Source organism: Budorcas taxicolor, chromosome 3, assembly GCF_023091745.1.
Source record: "Budorcas taxicolor isolate Tak-1 chromosome 3, Takin1.1, whole genome shotgun sequence".
Taxonomy (NCBI): domain Eukaryota; kingdom Metazoa; phylum Chordata; class Mammalia; order Artiodactyla; family Bovidae; genus Budorcas; species Budorcas taxicolor.
Genome location: NC_068912.1, coordinates 103839519 through 103857535, shown reverse-complemented (window position 1 = coordinate 103857535; position 18017 = coordinate 103839519). Strand labels below are relative to the sequence as shown.

Here is an 18017-nt window from a genome sequence, read left to right as displayed (position 1 = left end):
CGTGATGCGAAGAGTTGACTCATTGGAAAAGACTCTGATCCTGGGAAAGACTGAGGGCAGAAGAAGAGGGTGACAGAGGATGAGATGATTGGATGGCATCATCAACTCAATAGCCTTGAGTTTGAGCAAACTCTGGGAGATAGTGAAGGACAGGGAAACCTGGCATGCTGCAGTCCATGGGGTCACAAAGAGTCACACATGACTGAGCAACTGAACAACACACCACCATATACAAAATAAACTCAAAATGGACGTAAGACCAGAAACCAAAAAGTTCCTAGAGGAAAACAGGCTGAATACTCGCTAACATAAATTGTAAAAATATTTTTCTTTGGATCTGTTTCCTAAAGCAAAGGAAATAAAAGCAAAAATAAACAAATGAGACCTAACGATACTTACAAGCTTTTGCACAGCAAAGGAAACTATTGACAAAATTAAAATACAACCTAATGAAGAGAAGAAAATATTTACAAATTATGTGACCAATAGGGGATCCCAACCCAGGGATTGACCCCAGGTCTCCCACATTGCGTGCAGACGCTTTACCATCTGAGCCACCAGGGAAGCCTAATAAGGGGTTAATATCCATCATATATAAATAACTCAAACAATTTAACATCAAAAAACAAACAACCCAATTTAAAAATAGGCAGAGGTGCTGAGTAGATATATTTCTGAAGAGGACATCAGTTCAGTTCAGTTCAGTTCAGTCGCTCAGTCATGTCCGACTCTTTGCGACCCCATGAATTGCAGCACACCAGGCCTCCCTGTCCATCACCAACTCCCGGAGTTCACCCAAACTCACATCCATCGAGTCGGTGATGACATCCAGCCATCTCATCCTCTGTTGTCTCCATCTCCATCTCATCCTCTGTCGTCCCCTTCTCCTCCTGCCCCCAGTCCCTCCCAGCATCAGAGTCTTTTCCAATGAGTCAACTCTTCGCATGAGGTGGCCAGAGTACTGGAGTTTCAGCTTTAGCATCATTCCTTCCAAAGAACACCCAGGACTGATCTCCTTTAGAATGGACTGGTTGGATCTCCTTGCAGTCCAAGGGACTCTCAAGAGTCTTCTCCAACACCACAGTTCAAAAGCATCAATTCTTCGGCGCTCAGCTTTCTTCACAGTCCAACTCTCACATCCATACATGACCACTGGAAAAACCATAGCCTTGACTAGACAGACCTTTGTTGGCAAAGTAATGTCTCTGCTTTTCAATATGCTGCCTAGGTTGGTCATAACTTTCCTTCCAAGGAGTAAGCATCTTTTAATTTCATGGCTGCAGTCACCATCTGCAGTGATTTTGGAGCCCCCAAAAATAAAGCCTGACATTGTTTCCACTGTTTCCCCATCTATTTGCCATGAAGTGATGGGACCAGATGCCATGATCTTAGTTTTCTGAATGTTGAGCTTTAAGTCTAGTCAAAGCTATGGTTAAAGAGGACATGCAGATGGCCAATAGGCAGATGAAAAGATACTCAATATTGTTAATCATTCAGTTCAGTTCAGTCGCTCAGTCGTGTCCAACTCTTTGCAACCCCATGGACTGTAGCATGCCAGGCCTCCCTGTCCATCACCAACTCCTGGAGTTAACTCAAAATCATGTCCATTGAGTTGGTGATGCCATCCAACCACCTTATCCTCTGTCACCCCCTTCTCCTCCTGCCTTCAATCTTTCCCAGCATTAGGGTCTTTTCTGAGAAGTCAGTTCTTCACATCAAGTGGCCAGAGTATTGGAGTTTCAGCTTCAGCATCAGTCCTGTCAATTAATATTAAGGACTGACTTCCTTTAGGATGGACTGGTTGGATCTCCTTGCAGTCCAAGGGACTGTGAAGAGTCTTCTCCAACACCACAGTTCAAAAGCATCAATTTTTCGGCACTCAGCTTTCTTTATAGTCCAACTCTTACATCCATACATGACTACTGGAAAAACCATAGCTTTGACTAAACAGACCTTAGTTAAATGTAAGTCAAAACAGCAGTGAGATATCACCTCACACCTGTCCAAATGGCTGTCATCAAAAAAGAACACAAATAACTAATGTTGGCAAGGATGTGGAGAAAGGGAAACTTCTACACTGTTAGTAGAAATGTAAATTGGTATAGCCACTGTGGAAAATGGTATGGAAAATTCAAAAATAGAGTTACTATATGACCCAGCAATTCTACTCCTGGGTATATACCCAGAAACTTTCATTTGAAAAGATACATGCATACACACATACACACACACACACACACACACACACACACACACACACACACACATATACTTCCCAGGTGGTGATAGTGGTAAAGAACCCACTTGCTAATCAATTCAGGAGATGTAAAGAGACAGGATTTGATCCTTGGGTTGAGAAGAGCCCCTGGAGGAGGGCATGGTAACCCACTCCAGTATTCCTGCCTGGAGAATCTCATGGACAGGAGCCTGGCAGGTATACACACACACACTGGAATACTACTTAGTTAAAAAGAATGAAATTTTGCCAATTGTAGCAATATGGATGGATTTGGAAGGTGTTATGCTAAGTGAAATAAGTCAGAAAAAAAATGCTGTAAGATGTCAATTATATGTGGAATCTAAAAAATACAAAACTAGTGAATATAACAAGAAAGAAGCAGAGGCACAGATATAGAGAACAAACTAGCAGTTATCGTTAGGGAGAGGAGAGGGGGAACAATATAGGAGTATGTAGTTAAGACGAACAAACTATTATGTATAAAATATGGTGCAAGGATATATTGTACAGCACAGGGAATATAGCCAATATTTTATAGTAACTATAAATGGACTATAACCTTTAACACTATATTATACCCTGGAACATATGTATTATTGTATATCAACTGTACTTCTATTTAAAAAAAAAAAAAAACTGAAAAAAAAAAGAAAAGAAAATCTATTGACCATAGATGTATGTGGACTTCCCAGGTGGCGCTAGTGGTAAAGAATCTGCCTCCCAATTCAGGAGACATAAGAGACCCGGGTTCTTTCCTAGGGTTGGGAAGAACCCCTGCCAGGAGGGCATGGCAAGCCACTCCAGTATTCTTGCCTGGATAATTCTGTGGACAGAGGAACCTGGTGGGCTACAATCCATAGGGTCACAAAGAGTTGGACATGACTGAAGTGACTTAACATGCATAGATGTATGTGCTTAATTCTGGACTCTCAATTATATTCCATCAATCTATATGTTTATCCTTACGCCAATATCACACTATATTTCTGTAGCTTTGCAGTAAATATTGAAATTGAGAAGTGTGAGTTTTCCAACTTTGCTCTTTTTTGAGATTGTTTTAGGTTTTTTAGGTCCCTTTCATTTTCATAGAAATTTTAGGATCAGAGTGCCCATTAATGCAAAAATGATGGTTAGAATTTTTACAGGGATTGCATTGAATCTGTGGCAGTGGTGGTGGTGTAGTTGCTAAACTGTGTCTGATCTTGCAACGCCATAGACTACAGCTCACCAGGCTCCTTTGTCCATGGGATTTCTCAGGCAAGAATGCTGGAGAGGGTTGCCAGGTCCTTCTCCAGGGGATAATCCCCACCCAGGGATGGAAGCTGGGTCTCCTGCATTGCAGGGGGATTCTTTATTGACTGAGTCACCTGGGAAACTATTTCATATTAAGTCTTCCTGTCTATGAATATGAAATATCTTTCCATTTATTTAGGTTTTGTTTAGTTTTATTCAACAATATTTAGTTTTTTTCCAGTGTATGTCTTTTACTTCTATGATTAAATTTATTCCTTTATTTAAAGTGCTATTGTAAGTAGAACCAGTCTTAATTTCATTTTCAGATTGTGCCTTGCTACTGTACAGAATGTAGCTGATTTTTGCATATTGATTTTATATCCTACAACCTTGCTTTCTTGTGTGAGGGGTTTCTCTATATAAAGATCATACTTTTACTCCTTCATTTCCAAGCTGGATACTTTTTATTTCATTGTCTTCCCTAATTGCCCCAGCTAGAACCTCTAGTTCAATGTGGAAGAAAAGTAATGAAAGTGACATTCTTGCCTCATTTCTGATTTTAGAGGGGAAAACTTACTGTCTTCAACTATTATATATGTTGTGTTACTGTTGTGTTTCTCTATGGTGCTTTTATGGATACTCTTTACCAAGTTACAAAAGTTCATTTCTAGTCCCATTTTTTTAGTGAAAGTCACTCAGTCATGTCCAACTCTTTGCAACCCCATGGACTATACAGTCCATGGAATTCTCCAGGCCATAATACCAGAGTGGATAGCCTCTCCCCTCTCCAGGGGATCTTCCCAACCCAGGGATTAAACCCAGGTCTCCCACATTGCAGGTGAATTCTTTACCAGGTGAGCCACATGGGAAGCCCAAGAATACTGGAGTGGGTAGTCTATCCCATCTCCAGCCGATCTTCCCAACCCAGGAATTTTGTTAAGTGTTTTTATCATAAATGGAGTTGGATTTTGCCAAATGTTCCTGTATCTATTGAGATGATTATGTGATTTTTGTCCTTTATTCGATTAATGTCCTTTGTCCATTAATTTGATGATGTTGTATGTTGATTGATACTTTTATGTTGAACCAACTTTGAATTCCTGGGAGAAATTCTGCTTAGTCATGATATATAATTCTTTTTATATTCTGCTGGATTTGGTCTGCTAGTATTTTGGAAAGGATTTCTGCATCTGTGTCATAAGAGGTATTGGTCTGTGGTTTTGATGATTTTCTCTGGTTTTGGTGTTAGGATAACACTGGCCTCATAAAACTAGTTGGAAACTATTCCCTCCTCTTCTAAATTTTTTAGGAGGGTTTGTGAAGAATTGTTAACACTTCTTTAAATATTTGATAGAATTCACCAGTGAAATTGTTCTGGGTTTACTTCTTGAAAAGCTTTTCAATTACTTAGCTAAATTTCTTTAATTACAGATCTACTCAGATATTATATTTCTTCTTGAGTCAGTTTCAATAGTTTGTGTCTTATTAGGAATATATTTCACTAGGTTTTCAAATTTTTTGGCATACAATTGTATGTAGTATTCTCTTTTAACTCCTTCTATTTCTGCAAAGTTAGCAGCAATGTCTCCACTTTAATTTTCCGATTTTAGTAATTTGATTCTTCTTTTCTTGGTCAGTCTAGCTAAAGTCTTGTCAATTTCAACCATTTTAAACAATCAACTTTTGGTTTTGTTAATTCTGTTTATTGTTTTCCTATTTTTTATTTCGCTGAGATGGTAGAGTCAGCCTGCAGTGTGGGAGACCCAGGTTCGAACCCTGGATCAGGAAGATCCCCTGGAGAAGGAAATAGCAACCCACTCCAGTAGTATTCTTGCCTGGAAAATCCCATGGATGAAGGAGCCTGGCAGGCTGCAGTGCATGGGGTCGCAAAGAGTTGGACACGACTGAGCAACTTCACTATTTTCTATTTCATTTATCTTTGCTGTAATCTGCACTATTTCCCTCCTTCTGCTAGTTTTGGGTTGAATTTGCTCTTCTTTCTCTTAGTTCTTTAAGTGTAGGACTAGGTTATTGATTTGCGACCTTCCTTCTTTTTTAGAGTATTTGTTTACAGCTATGAATTCCTTTCTATGTACTGTTTTTACTGCATCCCATCAGTTTTAGTATGTTGTGTTTTTATTCTCATTTCATTTCAAAGCATTTTTAAATTTCTCATGTGGTTTCTTCTTTGACCCACTGGTTGTTTGAGTGTATTATTTCTATGTATTCATACATTTCCCAAATTTCCTTCTGTTATTGACTAATTTCATTCCATTGTGGTTGAAGAACATATTTTATATATTTTCAATCCTTATAAATTTACTGAAATTCTTGCATGATATAATATTTGGTCTACCCTGGAGAATGTTCCACATGCATTTGAGAAGAATATATATTCTGTATTCTATAAATGTCTGTTAGGTCTATATTGTTGTTCATGTCATATTTCTTTGCTGATATTTTGTTTAGTTGTTCTATTCATTATTAAAAGGGGAGTTCTTCACTTCTCTTGCCTATTATATACTTTTATTTAAAGGTGAGAAATTTGGCTGTTTGCTTCCATTTACACATACTCTAAAATAGGTAACAATAACTGAGGGCAGGGATTAGCAAAGCTTTTCTTGGGGCCAGATAGATAATCAATTTTGGGCTTTGAGAGCCATGTGGTCTCTGTTGCAACTACTCAACTCATTGTTGCATAAAAGCAGTCACTGCGCTCAAACACTCTCTTGCCTTCCTTTCTTCTGGGACAAAGAAATGAATCAAGTATTTGCTTTATAAACTGTGACGGCTCTCATACAAGTGACAAAAAGCATTTTAAAGGGTTTTTTGATAGAGAATTACTGTAAACAAATTAATAAAAGCACTTAACAGTCAGAATAAAGAAATAAGTGAGTTCCACAGGGTATTTATTAAATAGGGGCTTAGTGAATAATTGTGTGAGCAGTGGAAATATTAACTTACTTAACTGCCTGAACTTTTGTTCCACTGAGCGCATTTGCATATCTTGTCTTTCTAAAGAAAGGGCGCATATTTTATATATTTATGAGCTCTCTGCTTATTCATCTGTATCATCCCTAACAGTTGTCACAGGGCCATGCATAAAGGATTGAAAAAGTATGCATTCAAATCAGGGATCACGAGCAAATAGCTTGTGGGTTAGAAATGTTTTGTTTGGCCATTACCATGTTTTTTAAACTGAAGTTGAAGACTGTTAGGCAGGGCCTGAATTCTCCAGTTCACCACAGATCCTACTATTGAAAACCACTTGACTGTTTTCTCTTCCTACACAGTGAGAGCATTTTTATCTGTGCCCCATTTGTTAAATGAAAGGAAAAATTATTGCAAATTACTCTTATCTCTATGCTACACCTTACTAACCTATACTACTAAAGCCTCTTTTACCTGTAATGTTGCAGTGTACTTTATAAAATTGCCTTCTCTTAAAAACATCCTATTTCCTGGGAACATTCTCACAGTCCAAAACAGAATGATATGCACAAGATTACACAGAATGTAAAAAATAAATGAATTTATAGGAAAAGAACATAAGAAAATTCACCAAAACGTGAAGCTATTAATTATCTGGATTGTGAGGTTATGAATTATTTTTCATGTTTATATTTTGTATTGTATTATATATTGTATTCAGTAATTTCAAGTTTTCTGCACTGAGCATGAATTACATTTGCAATCAAAAAATTCTTTTGCAAAAAATTAACTTTCACAAATTCAAGTTGACTTCCCTTCCTGATCTTTAAATTTGGAGTGAGGAAAAACAGTATTTATTGAGTGCCAACTTGATCTCAGGCATGGCACTAGATGCTTTACATTCAATTGTAAAAACTCTATAAGGGAGAACTAAAAGCCCTCATTTCTGAGATACAGAATGACTATCACAGTTTTATTTTCTGGAAAAATCATGACCTCTCTAGGACACCAGGATATAGGTATCTGGAGAAAAGTTAGGGGGAGAGGAGAAGACCTTAAAAATAATTAAAGGGAGTGAAAGAAGAGAAAGAAAATATAGGAGGAGAAGGGCATAGGAAATAATAATTTATTCATGGATTCATCAAATATTTAGTTTCAACCATTTCAAGCTACTTTGCTGGAGACCATAGGGTATACACAGACGGGTCTGAAACAGATCAAAGATAACATATGACAGTCCGTCTACATATTAAACATAACACTATTCTGCATTAATGGCACGGCATCCTGTATTAATGGAGCATAATAAAATTGAGCTAACAGGCTTACCAACGACTAAAATGAGTCAGGGAAATGAGTCATCTGAAAGATTACAGAGTAACTACAAAGTGAGTTGAGAGGAACGAGGAATTACTTCTGGGCTTGAGGGATGAAGAGGACAAGGGAAGAGCTGGATGCTTGTATCAGGCAATGGAGTCTTCTCTCTCTCCAGAATGCCAGTCCTGCACTTAGAAGTGTTTACTCAGGACTTCCCTGGAGGTCCAGTGGTTAAGACTCCACGCTTCCAGCACAGGGTACAAGGGTTCAAACCCTGGTTGGGGAACTAAGATCCCATAAACCACACAGCAAAAACAAAAACAAAGAAAAAGTGAAGGGAAAATGTGAGAGAGAAAATGAGATAGAATTTAGTTTGGGTTTAGCAGAAATACCTCTTTGAAGAAATAACATTTCTGAGAAGAGAAAGATGAAAGGGAGTTAGGAAGAGCTGTGACTGTAGAGAAAAATTCCCAACAGAGGCAACAGGCTGGGCAAAGAAACTGAGGGAGGAAAGGAGTTGGCAAATTGGAACTGAAAGAAAGCCTCTATAACTGCATCCAGGAAAAGAAGGGTGAGTGTGGTGGGAAATGAAAGTAGAGAGGCAGCTAGGGCTTTGTAGTTTCTGCTACAAATTCTGAATTGTATTCTGTATGCAATAAAGAAACAACAGTGGAAACAGAGATGCCGCCCCTGCACTCCGGGAGCATACCACTTAGTGAGGGGCACAGACCACTAAACAAATGATTTAAATCTCTCATAAATGTGAGGATAGGGGACATGACGGGTGCTGTGAAAGCACTGAGGAGGCACACTGGATTCAGTCCAAGAGGGATGTTCACTCTCCACTGGGACCACTGCAATTGAGAAGCTATGTAGCCTTTACTTTCCAGTCTAGCTTCACACTGATACCTGTCATCTTTCCTTAATACAAATGGGAGCATGTGAAGACCATCCATGACCCCCCAGAGGATAACTCCAAACTCCTTGATCTCATATCACTGTTTGGCCCTAACTTTTATCTTCTTGGTATAAACTTCTACTACTACCTATCACAAAGATTTTCAAACTTTTAAAAAATCAACCTATAGTAGGAAATACATTTCACTAGTACAAACACATATCCACATAAAACACTAAAACACAAGTCTGAAGAAACAATTCAAGTAGGATTACTCTGATACTTTCTAGGTTTGTTTCCCCTTAAAACGCTGGTTGTGATTTATCCATAACCTGCTAATGGGGCCTGGACAGCAAGCTGATAGTCGTAACTGCTCTTTCCACCACTACCTTCTCAACCCACCTCTGAGCAAAGTCTGTTCTCTCACTCTTTTACCAAAGCAGTCCTGGATGCAAGAAGTGCCTTTCCTTTTCTTCTCCACTTCTCATTCACCTAGCAACTTCCATCTGATCTTTCAAGACTTTGCTAATATTACTTCTTCAGAGGAGACTTTGCAGATACCACCCCAGTCATCATGCTTCCATCCTTAGAGGTCCCAGGGAATAGTACTCCCTGAGTGACAGCACTTGTCATATAGGGTTATGTTACAACTTAAATTTTTAAACAGGTTAGCCTGCTCTGGACTAGGTTTCTGAACGTCAGCAACCTCATTGTCTTATCTCAGGCCCCAAATGGGGTCCGATCTGAAGCAAAGGTCAGGGGATGTTATGCTGGAGTAAATGAAAACTAGCATCATCCCCTTCCCATACCGTCGCGATCCTGGCTGTGGACCGACAAACTAGCTTTCTATGTGTTCTTCAAACATAGCAAGGTCTTCCCTCCCTCGAGCCTCACTGTGCCACTGTTCCCCCGGCGTTTCTCGGGCGGGCCGTTCCGACTCAGTCATATTCAGTCCCTAGTCTACCCTCAGACAGGCTGTCTGCCCAACCTCCCATCACGTTTCCTTTGTCTTTAAGGCATTGTGGTGTTGTTATGGCCGACTCTTGCGCGACCAAATGGACTGTAGCTCGCCAGGCTCCTCTCTCCGTAGAATTTCCTAGGCAAGAATACTGGACTACTCTCTGGAATTGTTTCGTTTGGTCTGTTGGCTTATTTATCTAGCTTTCTCATGACAATATTACTTTTTTGGGAGACGTGGTCTCCCGAGTTTCTCCCCAGTAACTTCAGCACCTTAGAACAAGGCAAGGCGCACAGCAGGCGCTCCACAAAACATCTGGTGACGAACGAGCGAGTGGAAGAGGAAGCAAACGCAGACACTGAAGTCTTAGGGACCTGTCTTGAAGCCTCCTAGACTCTAGAACCTAGAGGGTTCCCTGGCTGAGAGGGAGAGGACTGAAGCGCCCAGGGGCCATGTTTCAGGGCCTACCAGTAGTAAGTGACTGTGCAGGCCGCGCACACCCGCTCGGCCGGGGCTTCGCACACCTCACAGCAGAGCCGGCGCCCCTTGGGCACGGCCAGAGGGTAGATCACGTTCATGCCGCGGCAGACGGTGTTGTCAGTCTCTAGGACGGTTGCCCGGCGAAGACACACCGGACAGCGGCGTCACGTGACCGACACGCCGCAGCCTCACCCCCCGCATTTGGAGGGTAAGGGGAGGGACGTGTGGCTCGACTGACAACCTGGAGTGTGTTTGTAGGGTAATTTTTTTGAAATGAAGGAGGGAAAAAAAAAACAACAACAAGCCATCCCTCCACCTCTCCCCCTCCCGCACCGCTCTAAATCCAAAGGTTAAACAACCGGCCAATCAAATTTTTAGCCGCGGTCCAAGTCTAGCAGGGTCTGTACGGTAGCCGATAAGCACCAAACACGACCGACCGGACCGTCACTCAGGCTAGGAAACTAAACAAGGGGGTGTGCCTCTCAGCCGAGAACTCAAGTGTCAGACTCGCAGGGTGCAGGGCGGGACCAGCACGTATTTCCAGACGAGCGGAACCCCTGCGCTGACGTCCCGCGCGCCGTAGCCAACCGCCCCGTTACTATTGCGGCTGCGCGCGGGCCAGGTAAGGGGACAGGGGGCGTGGCGCCGCAGCGCCTAGAGTTTGCGCAGACGCGGCGGCGCTCGGGGACTGATGGCGGCCGTGGACCTGGTTGCCGAGTTTCCCCAGCCGGCCGGTGCTGCGCGCTGGGCAGAGGTTATGGCTCGCTTCGCCGCCCGGTTGGGCGCGCAGGGCCGACGAGTGGTGTTGGTCACCTCCGGCGGCACCAAGGTCCCTCTGGAAGCCCGGCCTGTGCGCTTCCTGGACAACTTCAGCAGTGGGCGGCGCGGTGCTAGCTCGGCCGAAGCCTTCTTGGTCGCGGGCTACGGGGTTCTGTTCCTGTACCGCGCGCGCTCTGCCTTCCCCTTTGCCCACCGCTACCCGCCCCAGACCTGGCTGTCTGTTCTGCGGCCCTCCAGCCAAGCGCCTTCGGGCTTGCTGAGCCTGGAGGCGGAGGAAAAAGCACTCCCGGGCTTCGCCGCAGCTCTGCGGAGCTACCAGGAAGCTGAGGCTGCCGGCACCTTTCTGGCCATAGAGTTCACCACTTTGGCAGACTATTTGCATTTGCTGCAGGCTGCAGCCCAGGCTCTCAACCCACTAGGTGCGTGCCTTTAGGAGTTCATCGGAAGCCAGGAGGCAGAGGCTTTCCCCCTAGACACATAGCCCCTTACTATATACCCAGGGCTCTCACAACGGAGGACCCTGAGTTGAAAAGGAGCTGACTCCATACACTTCTCTGATTTATTACACTCTGTGCTTCTTTTTTCAGGTTCTTCTGCGATGTTTTACCTGGCTGCGGCCGTGTCAGATTTCTATGTTCCTGCTTCTGAAATGCCTGAACACAAGATCCAGTCATCTGGGGGCCCACTGCAGGTGATGGGCGCTTCTCTTCCAGAGATCTGATTCCCTATAACCAATCTTGGGTTAATTTCCTTTTGATCTGGAGATGGCCTTTCTGCATTCCGTATGTGCTAGGCACTAGGGATACAGAGATGAATAAGACACCGCCCTCCCTCAAGAACCTCACAATCTGTTGAGGTTGCTGGACACAGACATAATTACAGTACAGAGTGATAAATGCTCTAGTAGAGGTACGTACCAAGTGAAGTCAGAGCGTGGGGTGAGTGAATCTTGGGGAAAGTCAAGGCTTTCTGGAGGAAATGGCTTGAACTGGGTTTTAAAAGATAAGCAGAAGGTGTACCAGACCAAGGGAAGATCATTCCAGATAGAGTACACAATTGGAGCTTAAAAATGGGCATTAGTGTTGTGAACTGACATTGTCTGGTAAAGCTGGAGAGTGGTGAGGGTGGAGGGCAGATTGAAGGAATAGCTTCCTTCATAGAAAATTTTGTGTTCCTTCTTAAGGAGCTTGAACTTAATCCTATGGAGCCAAGGGAAACGTAAGAGAATGAGATAAAGTTTGTTTGTGAAGAACATTCTGGCATCATCGTGAAAGGTGAATTAGAGTGGTGGGGGCAGATGAGATGGTGGTTATTGTTGCAGTTTAAGGAGAAGGTATGAGGAGGGTAGTGGTGTGGTGAAGATGCCGAAATCATCTGGCTTCTTGGAACCTGAGGGAATTCTTAGTCTTTTATTGGGTGATACAAGTAGGATTTAAATAGGAGAAACTACCTGTGGAGCACTTGCTGATTCTGTGGGACAGTTTATTTTTTCATTTCTTCAACAAATGTTTATTGAGTACCTACTATATGCCAGACACTATTGTAGGAGATAAGGTAGTGAAAAGAAACATATTGTGCCCTGGTTTTGCTTATACTCTGCAGAGGAAACAGTAAGTCAAATGCATACTATATTAGGTAGTGATAAATTCTAAGCAGAAAAGTAAAATGGGGAATGGGTATGTGATCCCTGTCACTCTTGCTAACTATTTGAGGGAAAATTCTGATGATTAGCTTAGTGATTTCACACTTTTTAAATTCTGGGAACCTTACTTTATCCTGTAATTCTTAGTTCTGTATTGTCCTTGAAGGTACACAAAACAACTCAACATTCCCCTTAGAAGGGATTGAGAATGATATTGTGGTGTTGATGAATAAAAATAAAATCAATTCTGTTTCCTCAGTGCTAAGATGTTACCAGTGACAGTTTTTTAATGGAATCAAATAGCCAGTCCACCAGTGGAAGAAATATTTTAGGCTGAGAGATTTAAAAACTCAACCTTGAGCTTCTGCCAGAGTATCATTTGTATAAACAGATTATTTGTATTTGTTTATTTGAGGGTTTGGATTAAATATAAAGGGAATGTTTGAGAAAATATAATGCTATTTTTTCAGAGTTTTATTTATGGTAATGAGGGTTACAAGGCAGGGCTAATTCGTAAGATGTGGTTTGCCCCAGAATATGCATGAAGCTTTGAAATCAGGCATCCTTATGAACCCTACAAAGGCAGGACTTTTAAGTAAGCATTTAATACGCTTTAAAAAGTTTGGCAGTGAGAAATCCTACTTGAATTGACATAGCCAAACATCTGAGTCCTTGCTTCCTTAATTTCCTTTGAGATTGACCTGCCTGGTAGGTAGTAACCTTGTTTGCTTATTAAGATTCTCTTTTTCCAATACAGATAACAATGAAGATGGTGCCAAAAATGCTTTCTCCTTTGGTTAAAGACTGGGCTCCCAAAGCATTTATAATTTCCTTTAAGTTGGAGACTGACCCCTCCATCATAATTGATCGTGCACGGAATGCTTTAGAAGTTTATCGACATCAAGTGGTGGTGGCTAATATCCTTGATTCACGGCGATCTTCTGTGGTTATTATAACCAAAGACTCAGAAACCAAGTTGCTGTTATCAGAGGAAGAAGTAGAGAAAGGCATAGAGATAGAAGAGAAGATAGTGGATGATCTTCAGTCTCGACATACTGCTTTTATACATGACAAAAACTGAGGTAAAAAGCCTTTATTTATAGGATCAAAACTTGTTCAGTGGACCAGGGCTCTTATAGGTGGTGAGAAGTAGAATAAATCCTTTGCTTTCATGAAGACAGAAAATGAAGAGGAAAAGCAGTGAGTGGTGGGCAGGCTAATGTGGCTCGGCATCTGTCTTTTAAAGGTCTTTCAGTACTCTTAAAAAATGAAAGCAAAGGTTATCACCGAACCACCTGACACACTCACCTGAATGTTATCTTGATTTTGAGAATGACTCTAGCTGTTTCTCAGCTTAAAAAAAAAAGCTTATTGGGTATCATATTCCTCCAAATATACATGTGGGGCCTGAACATCAGCCTTCTTCACACTATAAAAAGGATGATGGATGCCTGAATGGCCATGCTTATTTTGTTGATACCTACTATGTGGTAGGCCCTCAGGATTTTGAAGAGTCAAAGGTGAATTGTTGTTCAGTCGCTAAGTCGTGTCCAGCTCTGTGACCCCATGGACTACAGCATGCCAGGCTCCTCTGTTCTTCACTATCTTCCAGAGTTAGCTCAAAAAGATGAATAAACATGTCTAGTTTGGGAAATGGCTATATAAAAATTAAGTACAATAAAGTATGTGCCCCAAAGTCAATACGATGATGTTGGTTTTTCTTGAAATTTAGTAAAAACGGGTGTAGGAGAGAAGGACACCTCCCCAAAGACAGATTAGCTGTAGATTGATGATTATCCCACCATATTTACTTCTTGCTTCTCTTCCTAGACTCACTTCATATTTGAGTTAAGAATTTACCTTTCAAATATTTTATAACTGCGATTGTGGGAAAGTTAAGCTGGAGGCCAGGCAGGACCCAGTTGGTGACCACTGCCCTGAAGGAGGTAAAGAGTATGGGTTTTGCAGTTGTCTTAGCCGGATTTCACCCTTCCAGCTGTGCCACCTATTCACCTTATAAACTTAGATACCTGACTTAATCTCAAGTTTCCTCATCTATAAAATGGTGATGATTTCTCTGCAAAGTAACACCATTTGTTGTGGGGATTAAATAACTGGTGAAGGTAAAGCATGAGTCTGGCACTTGACACATAATTTGCACAATAAATGGTTACAATTGCTAAATTTAATCACTTAGCAAGGCAGTGTTACTGCTGGCGCCTTGCTTGATTCCTGAATCCTTGAGAAGTTTTCAAAGCTCTCACTGTCCTGGGCTTTTGGTTGGGAGTGCAAAATAAGTAGACCAGAGAAGTACCCTCAGTGATCCATAGGGTGGTCCAGAATGCCATGTGAAAAACTGTCATTAAGAACTAGGTATAAAAAAGTGCTTGACATAAATTAGTTAAAATGCAATTCATGGAGTGTGTTGGAAAGAGTAGTCCAATGTATCTGTCTGATAATAGAAGTATAATAAACTTTGAGATTTGCACATAAATGCCAAGATATACCTAAATATGTCATCAAGAAATGTGACTTCATTAAATCAGGAAACAGGAAAAGTAACTGCAGCAATCAGGACTTCTCTGGAAGCAGCATTCCCATTGAACAAAAATTTAAAATTAATTTCTGATCCAAATAGCAAAATCTAAAAAGCAACATACTGTAGACAGTGGCTGCAGTACAAAAGAAGCATGAAGTAAAAGATTGACTTCTTCCCTTCTCTACATCTGTAGGTTCGTGTAGATGATGGCTGTCATTATCTTTGAATGTATAATGAGGATAAATGGAGCTAGAACTAGAAGTGATTGTAATGTTTGTTTTTATTAATATCATTATTACTCCCCTTAGGAACCATTTTCTATTGTGTTTTGTTAAGGCTTAAAAACAACCTCCATTACCCTAAATGGAATTGTTTAGTGTTTTCCAGTTCAGTTTCATTTTCATTCAGAGCATGTGAAAATTCCAAGAGGTGGTTTTTTTAGTCAGCAAATGGAAGTGTGTGAAGAAAGCAAGACCTAAGAGTGAGGGAGTTCCCTGGTGGTTCACTGGTTACGACTTGGTGCTTTCACTGCCATGGCCCAGGTTCAGTCCCAAGCCAGGGCACAGCCCAAAACAAAAATCTAAGAATAAAAAGGAACATAAGTCAATTAGAGCAAATAAGAAGGATCCTGAATCTAAATTGGAGGACAAAATAATGTATCCCTAAGAAGAAAATGACGCTTGAACTGTTAGAAGTGGGCTGGGGGAGATGGTGGTGAGCATTTTAGATCAGAGGGGAAAAAAAAAAAACACTTGCAAGGGCTCTGGTGCCAGAGTGAGAGATTAGGAAGTGTAAAGGGTACTATCTGTCCAGATAATGCATGTAGAACTGGCAAAGCTTTGGAAAGGAGCCTGTGAGAAACTAGAATAAGGTTAAGAAATGTTAAGTGTATCTTCGGGATACCAGAAAAGCCTGGGCCCCAAAACATGAGTAAAAGCGGGTTTAGGTAAACTAACTAGAATCTTGCGATAAGAGCATTTAAATGAAGAGCATATAAACCGGTCCTTTGTTAAATGTTGTGTCTTCTAGATATTTTTATTTTGCCTTACATAGGTGGAGAATATGGTTCGCGAAAACCGAATTTTCAGTGCTTAGGAATTCTAAAGGACTTAAGGAATAGTTGTAGTCAAGTTCGGTTTCGTCATTTTTACAATAATAAGCGGGTTCCAAAAGTGTTGTGATTTGTCTTAGGTGCCCTACCCAGGTGATGAGTGACAAGTCCTAAAATTCAGAACCGCTGACCTAGCTTCCCCACCCCCCACCTTTTAAGAATGAAGTTATTTCTAGAAAATTTAATCCAAGTTTGTTAGACTGGGACTCTCGATAAGGTTTGGCAGGAAGCTGAGAACAATTAATGCCCTGTGACAGAGCTTGAAGTTGCAAATAGGCACCACGACGTTACCATGGTTACTGCAGAGCCATTGGGAAGAGCCGTGCCTTCGTTACCGTAACTTAGAGGCCAATGGTCTGCACCGTAGCAATGGTCTCCGGCCGGAAGCGCAGCTCCTGAGCCAATGGCGCGCGTCGTTTCTATGGTTGCCGCCGGAAGGACGGCCAGGCGTCTCCGCGGCGAGCGCGGTTGCTATGACGCCCGGGACTGAGCAGGCACCTGCCGCTCGCACCCTGGCGGCCCCCGAACCCTCACCGCGCTTTCCTAGAGACAATTTCCGGCTTGATTCCTGAGGTTCCCGCAGCCCCAAGAAAGAAAGCAGCTATTCTTCGCTCTTTTTTAGCATTCCAGGCCTTTCCCGGCAGGGCCCGAAACGACAGAAGAGCCTCACCTGGCTTGGCCTTTCTAGCCGCGGGCTGGAGGGATTCGGCCTGAGAATAGATTGGTCGGTTTCCGGGGACCCACCCGTCACAGGCCCTTAGAATTAGGCTGCTGCTTTTCTTTAAAGAGAGTTTAGAACACTCAAGCTGTTTAAGTAGGCGTTCCTTTGCTCACTTTCCAGGCGAAGACTCAGCCCTACTCAGAGACTGCGCGTGAAGGTAGGGGCCATGGCAAAGTCCACCGAGCTACGGCATCCTCTGAGTGTCGGCCTGTGACCAAAGAACTGCTGTTTCTCCCTTTTGCCGTTTGTTCGTCATGCAGAACTTGAATTCCTGATGAAGCTCTGGAGGCCCTTTGTATCCTCAACATCAGACGTCATCAAGTCAGTTACCTTGTGCCTTTCAAGCTGCAACCTCATCCACTTCTCTCATTACCCCGAGCGTCAGTTTTCTCATCCTGATCATTGTATAGCCATTCTCGCCCTTTCTTGTCCACACTGCACATTCCTGAATGTTCATTCGTCTCCATCACCTCTGTTATCTCTACACCCCCTCCTTCTTTCCTGCTACAATGCTTTGGGTAACTAAGCATTTCACATTCTCCAGGCCTGGAATCATTTGGAAGATTTTCTTTGTGTCTCTGTACTACGGCAATCATTCCGTCTTGAGTAAACTCGAGACGAAAATGGAAAAGCATACATTGGTAAATACAAACAGTAAATTTCTACAAGTCTGGTGTGTTTTGAAAATGGAGGAGAAAAAAATCCAAATGTACTTTTGGACTTATCTCAGTCTTAGAGAAAGATGTTTCTTGTTAAGTGTATACTGTTTTAGGCACTCATTTTAGTGACGCATTCACGTTTGTGAAAAGATAATTCAGAATGATCGTTAACAACTTCAAGTCCGTATGAACTCAACACCATGACAGAATAGAATTTTCAGGAAAGGAGATGCTTGAAACAATTCTTGTGCCTGCTCTTCATGATAGTTCTTAATCAGAAAACATTCCTTGTGGTATAAGATAAGAAACAAAAACAGGAGGAATGATTGAAAATAAATATTTTTGGCAAGGGGCAGGCTTAAAAGCCCTCAAAAACTTGGAAGAGAGGGTGTAAAAGTAGAATATGATTTCTTTAGATCCAGTGCACTTGTAACTGAGCTTGGAAAACTTATCTTAAAGTATGTGTTTCTTGTTGAGTTTTACTGTTATATATATATAAAGTTATTTTG

The 18017-nt window shown here is 41.8% G+C and overlaps 2 protein-coding genes across 2 annotated transcripts in view; one reads left to right on the top strand and one right to left on the bottom strand.

Annotated features, from left to right (window-relative positions):
• Positions 1–10181, bottom strand: part of ZMYND12 (zinc finger MYND-type containing 12) — a 34592-nt gene extending 24411 nt beyond the window's left edge. Inside the window, exon 1 of the mRNA XM_052637773.1 lies at positions 10045–10181. Within this exon, the coding sequence (XP_052493733.1) occupies positions 10045–10154 (110 nt within the window). The 5' untranslated portion in view covers positions 10155–10181. The remainder of the gene's footprint in view (positions 1–10044) is intronic.
• A 566-nt stretch (positions 10182–10747) lies between these two features.
• PPCS (phosphopantothenoylcysteine synthetase) lies at positions 10748–14165 on the top strand. Its single transcript, XM_052637146.1, has 3 exons — positions 10748–11255; positions 11424–11527; positions 13236–14165. Exons 1-3 carry the CDS (start codon positions 10748–10750, stop codon positions 13557–13559), a joined length of 936 nt encoding a protein of 311 aa, XP_052493106.1. The 3' UTR covers positions 13560–14165.
• Positions 14166–18017: the final 3852 nt, after the last annotated feature.